Source organism: Thermobia domestica, chromosome 7, assembly GCF_964235325.1.
Source record: "Thermobia domestica chromosome 7, izTheDome1.hap1.1, whole genome shotgun sequence".
Taxonomy (NCBI): Eukaryota; Metazoa; Arthropoda; class Insecta; order Zygentoma; family Lepismatidae; genus Thermobia; species Thermobia domestica.
Genome location: NC_137460.1, coordinates 286724309 through 286750168, shown reverse-complemented (window position 1 = coordinate 286750168; position 25860 = coordinate 286724309). Strand labels below are relative to the sequence as shown.

The following is a 25860-nucleotide window of genomic DNA, read 5'->3' as shown; positions in this document are numbered from 1 at the left end:
CAAATATAAATGTTATGGAGAACATCGATTGGTATTGTCTCGGTGGCTCCCAGGGCCACCCTTCATGGAGGCCCAGAGCGAAACTTGTAAATGAACACATAGGGTAAATGATATTTCGTTCGACATGCCCTTAAAAGCTAAAGAGCGCTCTTGGAAAAGATTGTTCATATGGGTCTCCGTTTTCAAAATGACCACCAAAACATGTTAACTGTATCAGATAGAACGCCCAGTACTACTAAATCCTGTTACAAACTTCTTCGCACTTCAGGTAAACGAATAAAGCGGAAGCTCTGGCGCGACGTTGCAAAGTGGTAAAGGGGTGTGGCTATAGCTATGCAGACAAATTATAGCGCGATCAAGTACCAGGGGATAAACCTGGATGTGTACAGAATAAACGTGGCAATACTGCTGGCCTCTCAGTTGCTAGCAGCATTTAAAGGGAACTAGGAGAGCTGCCTTCAAATGCCAAGATGTTTGTCACGCCGTTTAATATGAAAACTATTAAAGATAAATGAACAGAGCAGGAAATCGAATAGAATATCACGGAGGGTATTTATCATTCCACGGCTCGAGAATGTTGCAGCAGAGGAAAAGACGATTAGAGTGAAAGTACCATAATGCAAAGAGGAAATCTAACTCTTAGAAACTTATCGCTCCAACCTGCTCTGTAAGTGGGTGAAGCGAGAAGGAGTGGTGAAATTGCAAATGAGAACCTTAGTTTTTGCGCATTGTAATTACGAAACAAAGTTATCAAGTTATCAGAAATGTGTTTTTATAAGAGGTAGGTGTTTCTGTAATGCGATTCTGTGATAAGTCTGTAAACTTCTTGTTAAATGGTACCTTCTATTTTGATTGCAGGCAATGATTTGATGCAAAAATGAATCAATTGAAATGCGTAATACATTTGTCGAACAATGCAATTTTAGAACAATGTGCACAAACGTTGATTTTGTTCAAGAGTCATCTGCAAGATATTGGTTCGATTCTTTTCCTTCTATGTCTTATTGCATGTGATAGAATATGAGGTTCACTGAAATGTTGTCCACAGTTACATTTCGAATAATGTTCAGCGATAATTTTAGTTGTACTCCTCTGTAACGAAACACTAAAATACTGATGTGATAAATTATCAGAAGCGAAGGGGCAGGTAAAATGTTTGCAAGTTCCAAAAATGTATTACTAAAACCTTTGCATCTCATTTCAGTTGCTTCTTTCTCCCGATCCAATTACCCTTTGCATACAAATGGGTGTTAAACTTGAATTTCATCTTATTTTTATTCATCTTAATTCACCTTGTTTATATTCATTACAGTACCAGTCATTTGTACACCCAAGTGTTTCAGAGTAACCATACCTAATGCAAGTAAAAGTGGGGTTTTCATTTCATATTTTACCATTAATTCCTGCTTCATGTACTTACGGAGGGAGGTCAAAAAGATAATTTTCTAAGAATTACATTTCCTCTTTTGCATTATGTCAATTGTAGTTTAATACCATTCTTTTCCGCTGCATTCTTCTCGATCCGTGGAATAATAAATACCCTCTGTGATTTCCTATACGAGTTTAATCCTGTTTATATATCTCCAACTGTTTTCATATTAGTGGTACTGGATGTTTGATCTGATACAAGCACCATGTCTTGGCAGCCATTTTGAAAACTGTGACTCGTATGAAAAATCTTTGCCATAATGCTGTTCAGTGTTTGGAGATCTATCGAACGAGGTATTACTTGACCCATACTTCCGTTTAAAGTTTCTTAGTTGGGCCCTGGAATTTCATGAAACTCGGCCCTGGGGGCACCACGAAAACATTATTTGACGCCCCCATGGCATTTTCCTGTTTCGCATTTTGACTGTTCATTTATCTCCAACCGTTTTCATATTTGTGGTACTGGACATTTTATGATACAGGCACCATGTCTTGGCGGCCATCTTCAATACGGTGACCAATAGTAACAATCTTTTGCCACAACTGTTTTTAGTTTCTAAAGATCTATTGAACGATGTATCACTTCCCCATGTTTCTATTTAAATATTAAATTTGTGCCCCGAGCGCACATCAAGTGCGGTCCTGGGTGGCACGGCGACATCACCATTCGATTGCCCGATGGTATTTCCTATTTGAGTTCTTGTTTGTTTCACTTATGTTTAACCGTCTTCGAAAAATTTCCGTGAAAAGATTAAAATGGGTTACCCTGTATATGTATAAATTCGATAAAATGCGCTACAATCCTGCTCTCTTTGCAAGCTCCTCTTTTGATAATATCCTGGATGGGCGGCTGTACATATATTCTGTGGAAAGAAAAAATGAAATGAAATCTTTAAATTTTACGTCTCACGATTATGTCGGTTAGGCTAAAGGATCGGTGATGATGGGAAATGAATGAAATGGTGGGATGAAGAATGTTGGAGGAAACGGGAAAACCACGAGAAGACTTTCAAGCATGGTGTTTGTCCACCACAAAGTCCACACGGCGCGAGCTGGGATCGAACCAGGAACTCCAAGCACTGGAGGTGGACAGAGAGACCGAGATTATATACATCAGTAGTGGATTTTGCTTCGGGAGGAGCTTGGGGAACGAGTAAAAAACATTTGTGTTGTGCGTGCAATGCAAAAAATAATAAATTTATTTCGGAAGAGGTTTGAGCCCGATAACCACCCCCTAAGTACGGCACTGTACATAAATCAACCGTTCCCATATTTTCTAACACAGCACCGAAACAAATTTTGAGAAGTGGCAATTTTAAAAGCTGTCAATATAATAATTCGAGACGAGACCGAGACTTTTGAGACTGATCTAAGTCTCGTCTCTCTCTTGTCTCGATCTATAACAGTCTGTCTCGGTATATAAATATTTGTCTCGGTTTCCGTCTCGTCTTGATAATTCGAGATGAGACCTAGAGTAGTCTCGGTCTCGATGCTATCCCTGGTATTTTGAGGAAAGACGCATAGTGCATCAATGAGATCAGCTTGAGAATTGTCATAGCCAAAGAAGCATTCAACAAGAAAAGGTCACTCTTAACTAGCAGACTTAATATTGGACTAAGAAAGAAATTGGTCAAGTGCTATATATGGAGCATTGGACTTTATGGTTCAGAGACTAGGACATTACGGAAGTTAGAGAAGAAATATTTATAGAGCTCCAAAATGTTGTGTTGGAGGAAAACGCAAAAGATAAAATGGACAGAAAAAGTAACAAACGAAGAGGTTTTAAAACGGATAGGAGAGAAGAGGACGCTTCTAGCCACCATCCTTCGTAGAAAAGCCAATTGGATTGCACACATATTGCGAATAAATTATCTTCTTCATACCGTCATAGAAAGAAAGATGGAAGGAAAGCGAGGAACAGGAAGAAGAAGAACGCAAGTGATCGATGTTTTGAAAAATAGAAGAAAATATTGCGAGTTAAAAGAGAAAGTTGGAAATCGAGGAACATCAAAGAATCATTTCCAGGTCCAAACTGAAACTAAAAAAGAAAAGAAAATAAATAATAATAATAAAAAAAAACTTCGCTAGTCCCAGGACCTGCGGAAAGGCAGAATACTTAAGAAAATATATATATGTTAAACAAATGTTATCACAACCAAAAATATTTTATTCAGATGTTTTCGAACTTCCCTTTCCTTCACATTCATCTTTTTAAGTTGGGGAAATAAGGCGAAAAATAAAAACGCTGGAGTTATGGATTAAATGAAATCTTTGAGTTTTACGTCCCATGGTTATGCCGACTAGGCAAAAGAGACGGTCATAATGAGAAATGAATGAAATGTTTGAATGAAGAAATGGGAGGAAAGGGGAGAACCTCGAGGAAACCCACGCACACTCCCAGACAGCACAATGCACGTACAGTATCCGTATAGTACATGTACAATTGCACGGATGCAACATGTGCATCATCTGTATAAATGCACGCCTGTACATGTGATGCACATATACATGCCAGGTTCTATTCAACATCTTCACGTGCACAGAACATGTGCAATGCACACGTACACGTCCTGCACAAGTGATTTACACCTACCGCGCAGGTGATTTACATGTAGGACAGAGATGATTTACACGTTAACACACAGGTGATTTACATATAGGACAAATGTGATTTACACGTAACACACAGGTGATTTACACGCAGTACCCAGGTGATTTACATGTAGGACAGAGGTGATTTACACGTAGCACATAGGTGATTTCCACGCAGTACCCAGATGATTTACATGTAGGACAGAGATGATTTACACGTAACACACAGGTGATTTACATGTAGGACAGAGGTGATTTACACGCAGCACCCAGATGATCTACATGTACGATAGAGGTGATTTGAAGCAGTACCCAGATGACTTACATGTAGTGCACAGGTGATTTCCTCGTAGTACAGAGGTGATGTAAAAGCAAATTCGAGATGCAACGAAAAAAAGGAGTTTATATATTTGGTGTCTTACGCAGTAACACCATTTATAACTGCAAATTTTTTTTTTTTAATGCTAGCCCTTGGGCTAGCTACCCTGTAGAGGGCTACACCCTCTTTTAGGAAAGGGATGGAACGGAATGAAGGAATTTAAGGTGATAATCGTTGGGCTAAGAGATATTTCTTTATTACTTTATATTTTGGGTCATTATAGTCTTTGCGACTATAATCATTTTATAGGTGAGGTAATTAACAACAAAAAATTTATATTGTTACAAGTACAATAAATATGATGAGAATAATACAAAACAGGCTTGTGATAATAAGTCAAAACTGCATAAATGAATATGAGGTATGAAATGAGGTGCGATGCACGCCACAACACACAGGGACTGTTAATAAAGACAAATGCTGGATATAACTGCAAAGATTTTTTTTTTTATTTTTTTTTTATTTTTTTTTTATTTATTTTTTTTTACGTTTACCCGCTTAAAGGGTTGCGCCCTTTCTTCGGGAAGAGGTCGGATTGTATAGGAGCATCAATTTTAATATGAGAGGGTCTAGGTGGTGTTTAGTCATCTTTATTTAACATTTTATTCAGTTCACTCATAGGGATGGGCATCAATTAAGTGAGGGCAATTTTCATCTGCCATGGATGCTAAGGAAGATCGTCTGGCTGATATATAAGTCGTAGTCGTTCCTTAACTTCGGCGCCTGAAATGAAGAGAACATAACAAAACACAGTTGCGGTGATTCAGGTTCATCTGGAGCTATAAAACATACGGTGAAATCACAGAAATAGACGGTAGGCAAGACAGGAAGAGTGGTAGATGTCATGAGGGTGAAGTGCTATGACGTCACAACACATGGGTATTGTTAGTAAGACGAATGCTGTTAGCTTCTGTTCCTGGGGCGACTCAGGAACTAATGAAGACAAAGGCAGCCCTGTTAGTGGTTGATTTACTGTGCATGAGATGGATAGATGAGCGGTGAAACTGTGCCAGGATGATAAATGTCGAAAACTTCCGGATCGACGTTCTCGCGGCCGATGTTCAAATGATACAGGGTCATCAGATGTTGTAAAGGTGTCGGATAATAAACAGCAGGGGTGTCATAGTCTCTATCATAGCGGAGAATGTTCAGGAATACTGGATGAGCAGTTGTAATGCGTTTCGTAATGTATTTTAAGCGGAGAGCCTCAAGATGGGATAAGAGCGGGGGAAAATGAATACGGTCGTAGAGTAGACGGGTTGGGTGGGGGAGCTGGATACGGAAGGCTAAACGAAATGCATGGCGTTCGAGTATTGCTAGCTTTCGATAGTACTTAGGAGGAGCTGGCAACCAAGCTGTGTGACCATAGGTTAAGACCGGACGCATGAAAACTTTGTAAGTGTTTAGGAGGAGATTTGAATGTAGACCCCACGTGGTACCAACTAGTCGTTTCAGTAAGTTAAGTCTGTTTTTGGCTTTCTCGATGACAGTGAGAAGGTGCGGTGTCCAAGTAAGCTTGGAATCGAACACAATGCCCAGATACTTAAGAGTGTTATGGATGGTGACTGGTGAGTTCTCAACATGAAGTCGTAACTAATGAGGATTTCGGTGTACTCTAGATCGACGACCAGATGGTAAGAAAACGATAGCTTGTGTTTTAGTAGCATTGATAGCCAAACGCCAAACGTTGCACCAGTCAACAAATGTGTCAATTGACTGTTGAAGGCGTTGTTGGATACCAGTAATTGTCCGTCCGACAGCGAGAAATGCAGTATCGTCAGCGAATTGGAAAAGTTGTGTACCAGGAGTGGTTGGTAAGTCGGAGACATATAGCAAATACAGCAGAGGAGAGAGAGAAGATCCCTGAGGAACGCCAGAATGAAGGAATATTGGAAATGACAGAGCATCATTGATCGATATGTAAGCAAGTCGGGCTGTGAGAAAGGAGTGTATAGTTCGTATGTAAGAGAGAGGAAGTTGGAAAGAGTATAACTTGTATATAAGACCCTGGTGCCAAACTTTATCGAATGCTTTTTCTAGATCGAATGTAACCAGACATGATGGATGACCCTGGTTGAATTGATTGTATATAGAGGTGCTGAGACGTAACAGGGGGTCCAGAATGCTGAAATTGGGGCGAAATCCAGCTTGATGTAATGGTAGAAGAGCGTTAGTCTCTAAGTGATCGTGGAGACGACGCACTAATATACGTTCAAATATTTTGCTGAACGTAGACGTCAATTGTATAGGTCGATAAGAGGTAACGTCAGAGGGTGGTTTATTAGGTTTAGGAAAGAGTAATACTTTTGAGTACTTCCAAGTGATGGGGAAAAAACCAGTACGGAGTATAAATGTATAAATAAAACTGAGGATGGTGAAGACAACAGGAGGTGCGTTTTTAATGAGAGTATAGGTAAGCCCATCAAAGCCTGGTGCAGTATTTCGTTTTTTAAGGAGAGTAGACTGGATGTCTGGCGGTTGGATGGGTACTGTGAGTGCATTATTTGGTTCCAGAGCGTGACTATGATGTGGTTGCAAATGTGTTAAGTTAGGATCAGATAACCGATCGATTTCTGCAAGTAAACGCTGTGGAGTATGCCAGCCAGGTAAGGGAGTAAAGATATTTTGGAAGTGGGCGGCAAAGGTATTGGCCTTGTCCTGATCAAAAGAGAGTGCTTGCTGGTTTACAACTAGTGGGTATGGTGTCCTTTGGAATTTGCCAACGAGTTGATTGAACTGTCGCCAATATTTGGTAGGATGGGATGTTTCGTTGAGTTTATTACAAGTTCTGGTCCAGTGAAGGCGTTTGTATGCGATTATGTAGTTATGAGTGATTCGAAGATATTGTCTATGAAGGCGAAGTGCTTCTAAATTACGGCTGCGAGTGTATTCTCTGTAGGCACGTCGAGCTGCAGTTATGAGAGAAAGGTATCGTGGAGGAAGTTTCGGTTTGTGCGGGGAAATATATGCGGTTGGAATGTGGTGATCAGCTGCTGTTTGTAAGGTCTGAGTGAGATGTTGCACGGCAGTGTCTAGGTCATGTTGTGATGTTAGCTCTAAAGTATCAGAAAGTGCTGCGGTGATGGTCGCTTGGTACGCTGGCCAGTTGGCCTGATGATACATATAAACTTTTCTCTTCGGTATGGTATGGTGTGAAGAAGTGTTGGTAGCAAGAGACAGCTTGATAGGAACGTGGTCGCTCCCCAAGGAATCCAAAACGGCAATATTGATATGAGAGTTGAGTGTTGTAGAGGATATAACGATATCAGGTGTGGTATTGCTAGATGGCCGAGTTGGCCGAGGAAGTACATGGAAGTGGCCGGACGTATTAAGCGTGACGAAATTCAAAAATCGTTGTTGTTCGTGTTGAGGCCGGCTGTGAAAATTGATGTCTCCCATGATAATGAATTTACGATAGGTGTCAGAGAGGTATTGAAAAAACTGATATGGTATATCCTGTCTCGGCCTGACATAGATGGTTGCATAAGCTATAGTATGATTCCTGAGATATAAGAGAACAACATTGTATTCGGGCAACTGAAAAGCAGGAGGTAGGATAATAGACCGATGGGGAATGCGAGATTGCAAGCCAATAGCTGTACCTCCATGGAGACGAGCGCCGTTCGGTCCATCATGTCTGTGGAGAACGTATTTAGGAATATAGCAGGTTATATAGGGAGCCAGGAACGTTTCGTTGAGAGCAAAAGCGGTGATGTTTTCCTCCAGAAGAAGTTGTTGAAACAGTACTTGATGCGTAAGAAGAGATCTTATGTTCAAAAATAAGAAATTGTAAGCCATAATGATGTGGACCAGAAGTATGGAAATAGCACTGATACTACGGAGCATGTTCAAACAGCCGTTTCAATGGGTTGAATTTGGAAATGAACGTTGGATCCACTGTATGTGGCGTGTAATGTGAGATTGTAAAGAAGTTTAGCGGAGTGAATGATTTGGTTGAGGACGTGCTGGCGCTGAAATGGCAGGATGTTCTGTAAAGTAAGAGTTATGAATCGTAAGAGGTCTTCTACTGTGACAGGATGTGTCAGTGAGTTTGCAGGTGGGGTGCTGTCATCAGAAGTTTTGATAGGTGCTACTAATTCTGGCTTATCAGGTGCAGGTGCGGGCTTGGCACGACAACGGTAACTGTATGTAGGGTGCTTTTCAGGGCAAGTGGTGCATTGAGGAGGTGCGCTTGAATTGGGGCAATTTCTGGTCAGATGATTGCCACTACAGTACCCGCATTTGACGGTGTTTGTGCAATTATGGGTGTAATGATCGTTGTAGGTTTGGCATTTCTCGCATCGTATTGGAAGAGGTGGAGGCGTGCGAGAAGGCTCTACCTTGTAGCGGCGGCGATATATATAAGCACCGTTAGCCAAAAGATGATCAATTATTTGCTGCTGGTCGGTCAAAACACGCACAAGGTAGGTAGGGCCATTGTTGTTACGAATTCGAATACATTTTTTGATTTCCAGGCCCTCGTATCGCAGCTCATCAAAGATCTCGTCGTCAGTGAGTTCGGGTTCAATGCCTCGGATAACGACTGAGAGAAGTGGTGGACGACGAGGTGGCGGAGGTGTTTTCCGTTGGCTCGGATTGAGAGGTGACAACACAGCCTGGGGTCCAAAAATTTCATAGGTAGCTTTGTTTCTAACATGAATATGAAAGTTAGGGTTAGGCGATTTCAATATGATTCCATCCCTAGTAGGAATGATTTGGTGGACATCAGCGCGCGGAACATATTTATTGATTTGCATAAAGATGGCGCGTGCAGTCCGGTACTTGGTATCGAAGTTCTTTAGGATGAAATTATACATGGTTTCTCTGTTAGCTGGCAAAGTAGGAGAGGATGGCGCATTAGCCCAGTCCATCTCGGTGTTTCTCGCAGTCACTGTGGTATTGGAACATTCTCCATCAGAGCTATAGTGTCTTGGTTTCTTAGTGTCTGATTCCTTGGAGTGTCCAATCGGAGATCGTGAGCGAGATCGAGATTCAGTTTGCTTAGAGGTATCTGCTTTAGTGGTCTTTGTACCAGCAGAGTGACCTGGTTTCGTGGTTGTACCCTTCGCTCCCGTCGGGGAGGGGGGCATGATGATGATCTAACCTAGCAAGGATACGATTCAGATGAAAGTGTTGTTAGGCAGTAGTATGAATGAAGAACGAGAGGAAGCCCACTGTGGCTCTCACTTGAGGAAGCAATACGTCCTCGCGGAGATGTCGGTCAGTGCAAGCACTGGCCCTCCACAACAAGAGATGAAGAAACGATTAGATGGTGATGACCACGGGCTCCCACTTGAGTCAGCAATACGGACTGCAAGGGGATGTCGATTGTCTGTACCAGAACAATCCTCCCTAAATGAACAAAAACACAATTAGATGCTCACAGAGCGTTAAGAATCGTGCTCAGATGTATGAATCGATGATTCGACTCTGAATTCTGAGTATGTCAACTGCAAAGACATCACCTTCCAAGTATATAACAAGTAACTAATAATTGTCAGTGAGAATTTTAGTTTTGGAGTTTATTATTTGCAACGAGCAAAGCTTTAGGTAGTATCTTTGACATGTTTGCCAAGTAACAAATAACGCAACATACTCTGCTGTAATCGGTCACGAAAATAATTTTCTAAACCTATGAACTGCCTGACTGTAGTTACATCAGTACAATGCTGCCACCTGTTTATCTTGTATCTTAGCTCAGTGGACGTTATGGAGTTTTTACAATCATTCAGCTGTTATTCGTCGAAAAATCTCTATAACACCGCCTAGAGGAAAAACGACACCTACTAAAAATGGAGGTTACTTTCTGTTGATGAGAATGAGAGTAAAAGAATGAAAGTAAAAGTATACACTTGCACGGTATTATGGACGTCTCATACACACGTGCAGTAGCCGTGCAAATACCCATGTGCACACAACGGCTTAAGCACCGGTAATTTAAATGTGCTTCATCCATGCAAATGCACATGTGCATATAACGGCTTAAATACGGGTTCTGTACGTGCGCTGCATCCACGCAAATGCACCTGTGCACATAACGGCTTAAGCACGGGTTACGTACGTGCACTGCATCCACACAAATGCACATGTGTATATAACGGCTACAGCACGGGTTATATAAATGTGTACTTCATCCATGCAAATGCACATGTGCACATAGCGACTTTAAGCACGGGTTCTGTACTTGTGCTTCATCCACGCAAATGCACATGTGTATGTAACGGCTTAGGCACGGGTTATGTAAATGTGTACTTTATCCATGCAAATGCACATGTTCACATGCACGACTTAGTCACTGGTTATGTACGTGTGCATAACCCACGTAAATGCACATGTGCACACACACGGGTTATGTATGTGTGCTTCATCCACGCCAATTCACGTGTACGGCTTATGCACGGGTTATGTATGTGTTCATCATCCACACAAATGCACATGTGCAAATGTACGGCTTATGCATGGATAGTGCACATGTGTCGTACACGTACGTGTTGTCTGGGCTGTGTTTGTCCACCGATCCACCACGGCCGAGTCTACCACTGAGCCACCGCGGCCTCTGAGTTTTGTATTAAGTATTCCCACCATTACTACATCAACATTTTGTATCAGCATCGTTTTTTTCTTTTTTCCCTCTCTGTTCTCTACATATAACTTGTAAAGTTATATAATTGATGGGAAAAGTGAGAAAGCCGTTAGAATCGACAATTTGCAACATTTGATGTACTGCTATTCTGTTGGATTTGCCAGAAAGTGAATTCTCTGTTTCTTGTATAGAGGAACAGACAGGAAGGAACAATGCTACACTTGTTCCCCTCGCCCACCAAAAAGAGACATGAGCGCCGACTACATGGGTGTTCCACCACCCACACGAATAATTTTGTGGGTGTACCGCACCCACAAGATTTTTAGTTTGATAGAAAAAGATAAAATAAATATTTCTTACTTGCCATTATCAGAAAATAATAAGCAATTGAAACATTAAGTTAACCTTAGGAAGTCCAAGGGGGTGGCGTCTCGAACCCACTCCTTTGTATTTCTTGAAAATACCCCGTCGTAAGTCTTGACTAAAATAGTGAGAATTTTATTTATTTTCGATTATTAGTTCTTTGATAAATCCACATCATTAATGTACATTTTTATTTAGTAACTTGTAAGTTCAAAATTATCATAAAGATCATAAAGTAGTGGGCTCATCGAACCCCCTCCTTGCACTTCCATGTGACATATTTTCTACAAGTATATTTCCTGAAATTAGATTTTTTTTTCGTTTGTATTTAAAAAGGATTGTGTTCTTATGTTGGGAAACAAAATATCAGCTACGAGTAAGTTCTGAATGTTTATTGTACATTCGTTTCTTGTTAGATGGCGGTAAGTGAGTTATAGTATGTTATACTGTGAGTTCCAGGATCCACCTCCTTGGACCTATATGAGACAAAAAATTCTTGGACTTCCTAGGGATAAAATATGATGTAAGTTAAAATTGTTAGAAAACATAATTGTTTGTTTTAATTGTGCAAAGGCAACCAGACAACACACTCCACCTTCCTTGCCTGTCTCTAGACTAGTCAAAGTCAGTCCGCAGTCCGCACAAAAAAATGAAACTATATTGTGAATACAATCGAACGCAGCACATAATAAACACCAGTCGAAAATGTATAATCTATGCTACCCTAAAATCATTGTTACGTTTTATAATTATTATTTTCTATCAACCAGACCACAAAATTATAGTATGTTTTGATAATTATTATACACTCTGACAACACTATATGTGTTAATACTAGTGTTGTCAGATTCAGTATAACAGACTTCCAGCTCAAAGCCTTGAAATTTCCCGATCTTTTGCAAAATTTTCCACGAGGAAATAATACTAATCACTAATTAATTAATTAATCATTATATTAATAACTTCAAATTAAAATTAAATAACTCTGAACAATCAATCAGAAGTAGATCCTTTCCTGCAGGAGAAGAAATCTATTATAGGTCTATCCTTCTATTTAGTATGTATTTTTGGTATATGTGTAATTATTTTTGGTATAAATATACATATTTGTGTGTGTGTGTGCGCGCTACTTTCAAGTATTATATCCTTCCATCCTTCCCCTCACCCAGGCCCGTATCCACGGGGTCAAGGGGGGCCGGTCCCCCCTAAAATTTATCTTGGCCCTCTAAAATTTTCATGTAAGGCTTGCAAAAAATCTCGATTAATTCTATGTGTAAACACTAAGAATAAAATGCAATATAAAAGAGATTATTCCAAGATTTTTTTTCATTTTAACTATTTGACGAACAGTTCTAAATGTATTTTAAATGAGTTAAAGTAAAGTTTATCAGTCTTCTCGAATCTCGATATGAAATGACACAATATATATTGAAACAAGTATTTACGAAAAGAAGGAATATGATCATAATACTTCATGCCACAGTTGTAATAGCGATCTGGGAGGTAGAAGACGAAGTGTGAAGTGCTTGCTGCAAGCCAAATCATAAAAACATGAGCAAGAACAAAGCATTTAACTTTTATCGATTGCAGTAACGGCGGTAGGTTATTGTTATTCTATTGTGTAGTTGTAGTACATACATGCATTACAAAATCCTCGTCAACAGCAAATCTTAGATTAACTGTGGAACAATTACTTGAAACAATTAGTTGTGAATTGAATTAAGAGCTCCGAGTTCCGTTAAAGGCGATTGATTCTAGTAGGGTCCAAATTATTGTGGTGTGATATGTAAAACAAGAACTGTGGTGGAACATTCACGGAAAAAGTAATGGTTGCAGAGACTTTCATATATTTCTTCTCGTAGAAGAATAAAGTTAAGCTAAATTACCCAATTAGATGAATAACTGAGCAAGTGAACATATTTAACGTTTAAGTTTAAGGATTAATTTCCGGGTTGTGGAGCCAGGACCAGTAAAAACTTGCAAGATTTAGAGGATAAATTAAGCAGCAAAATGTTTTGTATTGTACTTGGGGTGGGGATCCCATGGAAGTAGCTAGTTTTCATATAGAAACGTTGTAAATTGGACTATTTCTTAGTCGCATACGCGTAATAATGTTGTAATTCAACATAAAAGAAGCAGTGATGCTTTTACTCGATACTAGATGGATGTAGCGTTTTACTTACATTGAGAAAAATCCCTTCTCCGGACAGCGGTATATTGTACAAATATACGGAATCCTCTTGCTTACTACAAAAATCAGAACAGAGCATACGTTATTCATATGCTACATAGGCACTGCCCTTAGGTATTACATCATGCCGTTACAGGATGTCTGATGTCTAATAGTCTTCCATATATTACATACATATATTATATATGTTACCTTCGTCAGCTGTATGTTATAAACGTCCATCTGTATGTGAGATCCTGACCGCCTATATTGTTTCATACGGAAAGTATGTATAGATGGAAGTTACCAGGTATACGTTTGCTGTACGTTAAGTCCAAAAACTACAGGATTTACAAATGTAACATATGATATTACGTATGCCACATACATTTTTTCTCAATATAGCATTGAGTAACATTATAGTTTTTTTTAGCTGTTTTGGTATGTGCCTTCTTGGCATAGTGTGCAGGTGGTTCATTTACATAAAACAAGTTTAAGATTTTAAACAAAAACTTAGTATAAATATTTTTAAAAAAATCAACTGTAATTGTAAACAAGAGAATTACTTCAAAGTTATCCGTCCACCTAATTTTCAACAGAAACCACAATAAAATCTACAAGCATCAATTTCTACTTAAACTTTACTCATTTTACGTTCTGTTACGTTACCTCGAGGGTGTGAGTACGGGGGAGGCACCACAATTACATATGGAAGTGCATTATTAACCTAAAGGGGGGACTGGCGGGCCGCGCGGAGCACGGTTTTGGGTAGTGCGGAGTTGAGAGGGAAGAACGAGCGAAGCGAGAAGCCGAAGTAAGGTGGGATAACGCACTACTAGGTTACTTAGGTTAGGTTATGTCTACTTCGCACTTACCTTAGTACGTACTTAAGTTTGTAGAACTCTCCTATCTCAAGCAGCAACAAGTGAACGATTGTTGGTTCTCTTTGTTCTTTCATTCATTAAGCCATGAATATTTAAAAGATTAACCTCATTACAAACATCATGTTTTACAAATGTTAGTACTGTCAATTCACATCCAGCGCAAAGACCCTGTATATTTGCAGCGTGTTTACTCGAAAATTATCCACAATCCAACCGTCCTGAACCTAGAGACAAGTAGTCCCCTCTACTTGCGAATTAGTCCCGTCTTTATAACCGCTTATCAAAAGATATTACACATAAATTATGCTTCACTTACATGTTATCAAGCACACAAGCAATCAAATTATCAATTTCTTCTAGGGAAATTTTCAAAATTTTGATAAAAACGGAAATCTACTTCGCAATTTCACTGTAAACAAGAGCCTAAATAAAGTTGAATTTCCTTATTTCACAGTAGATCATCTCTCGTTCTTGATCTTAATGTTAGTATTACATGTGGGACTATTAAAAAATTTATATTTTAATTCTAATTCGTGTAGTTAGTAATAGAAATTTAATAAAATTCACGTTTTTTTTCATTTTGATTACAAAATGTTAAATGAATGTTTGTGTGTGTAGAGGGGGATAATAGAATTAAGTAGAAGCAAAATGCTTAAACATTCAAGAGCAGATATGATGAATTGTTGATGTTACTATTTGATATGATGTAATATGGTTGGCTCGCCCCCTAACTTCTACCGGCCCCCTCTACGTTTTTGGGCTTGCTACGGGCCTGCCCTCCCCTCACTCTAACATTACGTGAATGACTGCTCATAACATCTTTAGAAATCAAAGGACCATAAACACTCCCCCCCTTCTATCTTCTTGTAGAAAATGGATATTGGCGCTAGTAACCATCACTCCCATTTGATTTGGTTTATAAACCCCTCTTGATCTTCTGGTTCTCTTGGTCTTCAAAGAGGGTTCCAATCCATATATTATTCCGTGTACAAAGAGATAAAGAGTGAGAAGAAAAGTTGACAAAATTTCCCATTTTCAACCAGAATTTCCCGTTTCGCGAGAAATTTCCCCCCATCTAACAACTTGATATAAAGCAAATACACAGCACGGGTATAAAAAACCCATCTGTGCTGCTTCAAAAAGTAGTCTTGAATTTGACTGACCCATGAATCCCAAAGGAAGCCAACGATATTTTTTTTTTTTTTTTTTTTTTTTTTAGTGCTAGCCGAAGGCTAGCTCCCTTGCGAGGGTTACGCCCTCTATCCGGGGTGAGGAGTGCAGAGACTGGGGAAGGAAGGATATTGGAGGTGGTCTATGGGAAGTAAGAGTAAGCGGAAAGAATCATTTATTTTATTTAGATCATAATTTCAGTTTATTGCTTTTATTGCATTTTATTCAATTTCATTGGACATTATGAACTTTGTTCATAATCATGAGGACAGGGGGAAAAATGACAATGAAGTGCATATGACAGGACAACACAAGGATATGTTAGTGAGACGAATGCAGATTATATTCTTGTCCAGGGGCTGCTCTGGACAGTAATGTAGACAAGTGGAGCCCTGTTAGCACAATAGGTTACGGTGCAGCATATGTAGGTGATATATGAAATGGAAGGTGATCAGAAGAATAAGCTGAAGCGACAAAATGATCTGGATGGTCTGGTGGAATGGTTTTGAGATATAAAGAGAAGAGTAGGGATAGAGGGCAAGTAGAAAATTGATATCCTAAATCATAGTGGCGGTCGGCATCCATAGTATCTAGAAGTAGTGGATGACGTTGCTGAAACCGGTTTGTGATGAACTTTAGTCGCAACTGTTCAAGATGACGGAGAATGGTAGGAAAAGAGATACGGTCGTAAAGCTCCTGTGTCGGACTGGGAAGCTTGATCCTATAAGCCAGACGAAATGCGTGCCTTTCAAGAACTTGTAATTTCTGATAGAAAAAAGGTAGTGCAGCAACCCAAGCGGGATGACCATAAGTTAGAACTGGACGTAAGAATACTTTATACGTATTAAGGATTGTAGTGGGTTGCAATCCCCATGTGGTACCTACTAGACGTTTTAGTAAATTGAGCCGAGCATACGCTTTACGAATGATTGCTTGAAGATGGGGCCGCCAAGTTAAGTGATGATCGATTATGATACCAAGATAGGTAACCTGTTTAGTAGGTGATATTCGTGTGCCGTGAACCTCTAGATTAAGTAGATTGGGGTTTTTCTGAACTCGAGAACGTTTTCGAGGTGGTATGAAGACGATAGCTTGAGTCTTAGTCGAGTTAATATGAAGGCGCCACTTAGCACACCATCGGAGAAAAGAGTCTATTGCTAGGCGGAGTGCAGAATTGATTTGTTGAATAGTTCTGGCTGTGCAAAGAAAGGCAGTGTCATCTGCATATTGAAAAGTATGAACATTGGGAGGAAGGGTTGGCATATCGGCTACAAACAGAAGGTATAGAAGAGGCGAGAGAGCGGAGCCTTGAGGTACACCAGAATGGATAAAGATCGGATGTGATGAAGAACTATTGATGGTAACATAAGATAGGCGGTTAGAAAGAAAATGGAAAATGAAACGGAGGTAGCAGAGTGGAAGCCTAAAACGGTGAAGTTTGAACATGAGGGCTAAATGCCACACTTTATCAAAAGCCTTCTCTAGGTCAAAAAGAATGAGGCATGAAGGCCGAGCAGTGTTATAATGATTTGTGATTAGGTTGAGAAGTCTGAGCAATTGATCATTGATGCTGAAATTAGGTCGGAAACCAGCTTGGTGTACAGGCAAGAGATTATATTGAGAAAGATGGTGATGTAGTCTGATGACAATGATGCGCTCAAGAATTTTGCTAAAAACGGAGGTTAATTGTATTGGACGGTAAGAAGCAACAGAATCTGGAGGTTTGTTGGGCTTAAGAAACATGAGAGTGGAAGAAGTCTTCCAGTCACAGGGGATGTAGCCGGTCCGAAGAATAAAAGAATATATATATGAAAGAAGCAGAAGAAGACAATAAGGAGCCTCTTTGATATGACGATAAGTTATGTGGTCGATACCAGGAGCTGTGTTGCGCTTGCGGTTTACGACGGTGGCGATATCAGATGTAGAAATTGGAGCTGTGAGAGGATTGTCGTCTGGAAGAATGTGTGCTGCACTGGGTTGTAGATATGAAGATGATAAGTTCAAGCGATCAGTAGGATGTCTTTGAACAAAATCAGGTGGGAATGGGGTGAAGGTAGTCTGCAGGTGGTCTGCAAAGGCGTTCGCTTTCTCTTCGTCTGTGTGTAATGGTTGGTTATTTACTAACAGCGGATATGGTGTGCGAGTAAGCTTCCCAGTCAACATATGAAATCTCTTCCAATACTTAGTAGGGTGTGAAGTTTCAGCTAAGTTGTTACACGTCTTTACCCAGTTGCGAAGCTTATGTGCCTTGACGTAGTTACGCACAGTGCGCTGAAGTTGGCGATGATGATGAAGAGCTTCTAGGTTACCAGTGCGCTGATATTCGCGAAAGAATTCGCGAGAACGATGTATGAGAGGTAGGTAGTTTGGCGGTAAACGTGGTTGGTACCTGGATATTTCAGTTGTGGGAATATGAAGGTCAGAAGCGTGATGAATGGAATGAGTGATTTCAGATACCCGTGCGTAGAGATCATCTTCTGTAGTAGGAGGCTCGATGGTAATCAAATCTGCAGCAATAGTAGTGCGATAGTCATCCCACTTGGCTTGATCAAATCGTGGAACACGACGAGGTTCAGGGAGCAAACGAAGAGTAGGAGCCTGCGGTTGATCGATATGAAGTTTGATAGGAAGGTGATCACTACCTATGGAATCGAGCACTTCAAGAGTGCAATGCTGGAAGAGATTGCCAGAAGAAATAACTACGTCAGGTGTGGTATTCGTGATGGGTCTGGTTGCTTTAGGTATATCAAAAACATGGCCGGTGGTATGAGTAGTAATGAAGTCAAGGAAGTTTTGTTTCTGATTAGCTGGACGGCTGTGAATATTGATGTCGGCCATTATGATATAATATTTGAAGTTATTGGAGATGTAAAGAAAGAATGAGCGTGGGATGGGATGTCCAGGGCGTACATATATGGTAGCTATGGTAACGTAAAGGGAGTGGAAGTACAACGTAGTAATGAGATACTCTGGAACATTAGTCAATGCAGGATGATATTGGCGGTGACTAATCGAAGGATGGAAGCCAATGGCCACTCCCCCATTTGCTCGGCGTGCTGCGATGGTAGAATCAGAACGGAGTAGGGTGTATCGAGGTATCCTGAACGTCATAGACGGAGTAAGAAGAGTTTCGTTCAGAAGGAAGGCCTGAATAGTTTCTTCGAGAAGTAGCTGTTCGAAGAGAGTGTACTGGGAAGCAAGTGATCGAATATTAAGAAAAAGTAAAGAAATACCCATGATTAGGATGCAGCAGTAGTGTTGGAAGTGGCGGAGGAGACATGTAATTCCTCAAGAGGGGTGGCGTGAAAATAAACATGAGGTCCAGAGTAAGTAGCTTGAAAAGAATATTTAAATATAATGCGGGCTGCATGATTGACTACCTGGAGAATATGCTGACGTAGAAACGGGTGAATGTTCTGCAAAGCGATGGTAAAGAATGAAAGGAGTTGCTGTACGGAAATTGCTTCATCAATAGGTTGTGGTGCTACATGTTGTTGAACTTCTGGTAGGACGGGTCGCAGCGGAACAGTGAGCTCCGGATTTAAAGGTTCAGCCGTTGGCCGTGCTTTGCAGCGATAGCTATATGTGGGGTGTTGTTCCGGGCACGTAGAGCATTGAGGTGGCTTCGTCAGGTTAGTGCAAGCTTTCGTTTCGTGGTTTCCGCTGCAGTACCCACACTTGCTTGGCTGAGTGCATTTCGATGTTGGATGTGAATTGTATGCTTGGCAGCGCTCACACCTCAATGGTAAAGGTGGCGGCGATTTCGATGGCTCTACTCGATGTTTCTTTTTATAGATGAGGGCACCATGAGTTAGAAGGTCATCAATAGTAGTTTGAGAGTTGGTTAATATTCGTACCATATAGGTAGCTCCTTGGTCGTTTTTAATACGGAGGCATTTTAGGATGGAGTGTCCCTCAAGAGTAAGTTCTTCCATGACCTCGTCGTCGGTTAGAGAAGGGTCTACCCCTCTAATGACAACCGAGAGAGCCGGGGTTTTACGTGGTGGCGGTGCTTGTCGAAATGCCTTGGGTTCCAGGCGCTTCATACTGGCGTGCTTACCAAAGATTTCAAAACTGCACTTATTTCTCACAGTAGTTAAAAAAGTAGAATCGTAAGATTTGAAAATGATTCCGTTACGAGTGCGAACTATCTGTGCTACAGAAGCGCGTGGCAGATATTTTACCAGTTGTTGGAAGGCTATTTTTGTATTGTCAAACTTGGTGTCAAAATTGGTCAGTAAAAATGAATACAGACACGGTTTGGAGGTATCCTGAAGAGATGGGAATTCTTTGTCGTCGTCTAGATTCATTGAACTAATAGACTGTTCGGAGTCACTAACAGTGTGATGGCGTTTAAATGGCGGCTGATGAGAAGTACTGTTAGTTTTGTCGGGAGTGCGAGAGCGGGATCTACCGGTATTCTTGCCTTGAGATGATGCTTTCTGCTTGCGGTCGGCCCCCTTGCCCACCGAGGTAGGTTCAAGAGACGGACCCGGAGGTTGCGGTGGTAGTCCCGGATGGCCACCTGATGCCATCCCTTGAGATGTTAGACGACTCTGACAATGAAGATGAGAGGAAATGCAATGAGATGAGGTGCTAGGGGAAGCCCACTTTGGCTCTCACTTGAGGCAGCAATACGTCCTCGCGGAGATGTCGGTCAGTGCAGGCACTGGCCCTCCACAAAATAGATGAAAAGACAAATAGGATGATGGCCACGGGCTCCCACTTGAGTCAGCAATACGTACTGCAAGGGGATGTCGATTGTCTGTATCAGAACAATCCTCCCTATATGAATAGAAATACTACTGAATGCTCGAAGAGCGTTAGCGATCGAACTCAGACCAATGAACCGATAAGCGATTCTGTATGCTGAGTAAGTATGGCAACGATATCATTATCCACATATATGTAGCGAAAGTCACTGTGATTACCTGTGAGTGTTGTAATAATTATATATTTTTGCAATAAAATAATTGTAAAAACTAATATTTTTGATATATCTGCAAACTAATACTATTTAGATACTATTTTAAGTAACTTATCTATGAACTTTTTATCAAACGTTAGAGAATCTACTTGAACTACTATATGTACGTACGTGCTGCCATCTATTATTATCAACCGTACTATTCTCTCTCTCTCTCTCTCTCTCTCTCTCTCTCTCTCTCTCTCTCTCTCTATATATATATATATATATATATATATATATATATATATATATATATATATATATATATATATATATATATTCATGATCACGGCATTGTCAAGGCTCTATATTTGTATTTTACATTTAAAGTTGCAACCGGGTGTCTCTGACTGCCGTATTCGGTAGCCCGATCATCACCCCTGTTCTTCGCGCGCAGAGTCATTGGAAGAACTGAAAACGTACTCTGTACATAAACAGTTTATGGTTGTGAACTCGGAAAGCCTGGTACTTCTGCTTGTCAAGGTCAAAAAGTGGGAGAAAAAATGATGTGTAGAATGTAAAGAGGGTGCAACAGTGTCTGATGCTTGTAAGGGAACATATTCATTTGTAGTTCGTGCACATTCAGCCTGTAGCGCTACTGTGGCACAACGTATATTGTAACTGTATAACTCTTGTACACCGCTAGTAGGTCTATTGGCGTTAGTGACGACCGAAACTATGTTGTCAGCTCTGACTGCGATAAGGCACTGCCGTGCTGCTTTTGCTTTTCTTTTTTCTCCTTTTTCATTTGTGAGACGCCAAACATGTTGTTTTTGCTTGTTGCACGCGCTGAACGGGTTCCTGCGAGCGAAGTATTTAAGAAGTTGACTACATATTCTTGTTTGCGATAGTTTTAAATTGGTTAACTGTTGAAAAATATACGAAAATAAAGCTGTACTTGTTAAGGTATATTAGTCGACGACGTAGCTACTGACAGTGTTGATTACAGATTTTCTCAAGGAAGAATTTAATTACAGTAGAGGTGAAAAGGAGACGTCCATTTAGAAAGCCCCCCCCCCCCTTATCAGACTCAATCGGAAATGGTCTCAATCGTTTGTACACAAATGTGCAGGCGAAATTTTCGTTTGTACACAATTAGAGGCGCCGTCAGAACGAAAACAAAGTGGGGGCTGTCTAAATGGTAGCCCCCCACCCACCATGTCCAATTCAATCACAAATTGTCGCAATCGTTTTGTACATCGTTTGTACAGAAACGTGCAGGGGAAATTTTCGTTTGTACACAATTAGAGGCGCCGCCAGAACGAAAAAAACTGGGGGGGGGGGCTGTCTAAATGGTAGCCTCCCCACCATGTCCAATTCAATCACAAATTGTCGCAATCGTTTCCACATCGTTTGTACAGAAATGTGAATTCGAAATTTTCCTTTGTACACAATTACGGGCGCCGCCAGAACGAAAACAAAGTGGGGGCTGTCTAAATGGTAGCCCCCCCCCTACCATGTCCAATTCAATCACAAATTGTCGCAATCGTTTCTACATCGTTTGTACAGAAATGTGCAGACGAAATTTTTGTTTGTACACAATTCGGGGCGCCGCCAGAACGAAATCAAAGTGGGGTCTATCTAAATAGTATTCCCTTCCACCATGTCCAATTTAATCACAAATTGTCGCAATCGTTCCTACATCGTTTGTACAGAACTGTGCAGGCGAGATTTTCGTTTGTACAAAATTAATGGCGCCGCAAGAACGAAAATAATGTGGGGGCTCTAAGTGGTAGCCCCCCACCATATCCAATTCAATCATAATTTGTCGTATTCGTTTCTACATCGTTTGTACAGAAATGTGCAGGCCAAATTTTCGTTTGTACACAATTAGGGGCGCCGCCAGAACGAAAACAAAGTGGGGGCTGTTTAAATAGTAGCACTTCACCATGTCAAATTCAAGCAAAAATTGTAGCAATCGTTTCTACATCATTTGTACAAGAATGTGCAGGCGAAATTTTTGCTTGTACATAAATGGGAGCACCGTAAAAACTGAAACAAATTGGGGGCTGTCTAAGTGATAGCCCCCCCCCTTAAATGTCCAATTCAATCACAAATTGTCGCAATCGTTTCCACATCGTTTCTACAGAAATATGAAGGCTAAATTTTCGTTTGTACATAATTAGGGGCGCCGCCAGGGCGAAAACAAAGTGGGGGACTTTCTAAGTGATAGCCCAATCACCATGTTCAATTCAGTCACAAATTGTCGCAATCGTTTGTACATCGTTTGTACAGAAATATGCAGGCGAAATTTTTGTTTGTACGTAATTAGGGGGCGACGGCAGAACGAAAACAAAGTGGGGGCTGTCTAAATGGTAGCCCCCACCATGTGCAATTGAACCACAAATTGTCGCAATCGTTTGAATATAGTTATAGAGAAATGTGCAGGCGAGATTTTCGTTTGTACCAGGGCCGGCGCTAGAAGTTCTGCCGCCCTGGGCGGTTCTTTCACATGCCGCCCTTTTATTGTTTTCTTTCTCAAATTTTGCCGCCCCTGTATTCTTTTCCTTTTTCAAATTTTGCCGCCCATCAAACTTGCCGCCCCGGGCGGTGGCACGGCTCGAGCCCCCATCGCGCCGGCCCTGGTTTGTACACAATTAGGGGCACCGCCAGAACGAAAACAAAGTGGGGGCTGTTTAAATGGTAGCCCTCCCACCATGTTCAATTCAACCACAAACTGTCGCACTTGTTTGTACGCCTTTGTACATAAATGTGCAGCTGAAATTTTCGTTTGCACATAAATGTGGCCCCGCCAAAACGATAACAAACTATGGGCTCTCTAATTGATAGCCCTCCCACCATGTCGAATTCAACCACAAACTGTCGCGCTTGTTTATTACGGTTTTGTACAGAAATTTGCAGGCGAAATTTTCGTTTGTACACAATTGCGAGCGCGCCAAAACGATAACAAAGTATAGGCTGCCTAATTGGTAGCACCTCCCTACTCCGATTCAAAAGAAAATTATCTCAATTGTTTGTACATCGTTTGAGCAGTAATACGCAGGCGAAAGTTTTTTTTATACGCTATCAGGTGCGTGGATAGAACGAAAAAAAGGGGAGTTGTCTAAGTGCTAGCCCCACCATGTTCGATTGAACCACAAATTATCGCGATCGTTTATACATCGTTTGTGCAGAAATGTGCAGGTAAAATTTTCGTTTGTATTAAATAATATACGGATGTGAGTATTTTTAATATCTGCGATCAACGTTAACCGGTTTGAATAACGGTTGCTGAGTTTGAAAATGCCGGTTTGACCTATTACACTAGTCGAAAAAAAAATCTTTTTCTCTGGCACACGGAAGAAAATACCTGATTCTAATAGAACTTTTCTCGTAGAATTCGAATCTGCAATCAGTTTTTCTCTATCACCCTCAGTTTTTCCGTGACAGAGGTGTTTTCGGAAAATTTCCCCTCAAATTTCTTTTCTTTTTCTTTTTTCTTTTTTTAAAAAACATTTTCATACTTGTAGCTTGGGTACGTTAGGTATATAAACACACAAATTATATTGTATGTTAGCTTGATTTATACTTAGTAAGCCCTCTAAGTAGCATTATTCTATCTAGAGAAATAAACATATTTATATAAAAATATGCTATGTGTACTGTTCATTTTACAATATTCATTAGTGCAGATAAAATCACATATAACTTCCATTACAATATAAGCACGGTTTATATCTTATTGGATTTGAAATAAAACATATTTTCAATGATGTATACACCGTGTGAGCATTTTATATCTACTTAATAAATAATACAATAGAAGTTAGTGGTATCTTCTTAATAAATGGACACTTACTTACCTCAACTAATATGTTTTAGTTGTCGACTTTCTTCTGTGTTTGGTTTCTAGAACATCTCTTTTAAGTGTCCAACAGTAATCAGCTAGCATTTTTGAACTTCACTTTCATTGGTATCTCTTCTCCATGGAGGAATTGTCCTGATGAAAATGTTCCCCATACTCATCACTAACAGCACCAAGGTTTTCAGAAAAGAAATGCAGGTGGGAGTCTAGAAAGTGAACTCTAAGTGACATGTTGCAACCCATTTCATTGAATGATTGCCGGAAATCACTCACAGTTTCACGGTAATTTGGGGCTTTCTTGTTTCCTAAAAAATTCTCTGTTAAACATTTAAATGGACACCAAGCTGCTTTCTCAACCAGAGTTAAGAGATCCTCAAAATTGGATCCTCATCTTCATTTGGAACTTCAATAGTTGCCTCAAGTACGTAATCCTCATTTACCGTAAGATGAGGAAGAGGTACTGGTACAGGTAATTCTGCACTGTGTGGAACTGGCCTAATTGCTTATGGCAAATTAGGGTACTGTACTGTGTGGTTAGATTTACTGCTTATTTCTTTTATCTGTGTCATACAAAAGTAGCAGTCTGAAGAATGATCTTTTCGTTCCCTCCAGATCATCGGTACTGCGAAGTTCATGTTTCGTCCACCATTTGCCCACCCAGTCAGACGTTTCACGCAAGTACAACAAATGTAGTGAGGAACCCAGTTCTTATCTTGGTCTCCTACACAGCAACCAAAATATAACTGATAACACTTCCTCACAAGTGGAGTTAAACATCGACGTTGTGATTTAAATATCAGCTCCCCACATACATAACAGAAATTGTCCGGTTTATTACACACTTCCTCGACATCTTGTATCCTGTAACGTATCACACACACACACACACACAGGAATCTACACTCCATCAAATTCCCACAAAATCCCTCTAGAAATTTCCTCATACAAAAATGGTGACATGGTGTACACATCATTGAAAATTTTTTATTGGAAGTCCAATGAGGTATATACCGTGGTATATTGTAATTTTCGTGGAAATTATATGTGTTGAAGACCGACCCGACCCCACCCGTGACCCGAATTGACTGATCCGACCCGACAACCCGACCAGAGCTGACCCGATTGGCCCGACCCAAAGTGACCCGAGTGAACCAACCCGAAGTGACCTAACCCGACAACCGACCCGAGTGACCTGACCTTACAATCTAATCAGTTTGAGAGAGCTAGAACCTTACAAAACTGCCACCAGAAAAAAAAATGCTGACCAATTCTTATGCATAAACCATTGTTTCGGCTTTTTTTATTTGTAGTATAATTATCCTCCTCCTCCTCCTCCTCAGTGTTCTGCCATTAATGACAGGCCAGTTTCCGTGAACTAGGTAAGAAGCTTCCATTTTTGCGATTTCCCGCTAATATCTGCCTCGCAACCCAACATAAAGTACCACCCTCCTTATTACAATCTATCAATTGCTACCTTCTTACACACTCTCGCTCTACTGATATCACTCCCTTTACTA

General features: G+C 40.5%; 1 protein-coding gene across 1 annotated transcript; it reads right to left on the bottom strand.

The window, feature by feature from the left end:
- Window positions 1-14100: 14100 nt before the first annotated feature.
- On the bottom strand, window positions 14101-18806 carry LOC145689777 (uncharacterized). The gene is made up of 2 exons (XM_081763981.1): window positions 17444-18806; window positions 14101-14129 (listed from the first exon to the last, which is right to left on the bottom strand). The coding sequence occupies exons 1-2, from the start codon at window positions 18804-18806 to the stop codon at window positions 14101-14103; spliced, it is 1392 nt and encodes a 463-aa protein (XP_081620107.1).
- Window positions 18807-25860: the final 7054 nt, after the last annotated feature.

Excerpts from the sequence above, each read along its gene's own strand:
- LOC145689777 (XM_081763981.1), bottom strand. The coding sequence starts at position 18,806 with ATGGGTATTTCTTTACTTTTTCTTAATATTCGATCACTTGCTTCCCAG. Across the intron at positions 14,130-17,443 it reads CAAGCGCAACACAGCTCCTG|ATTTTATTGTGGTTTCTGTT; the intron begins GTATCGACCACA and ends TGATGCTTGTAG.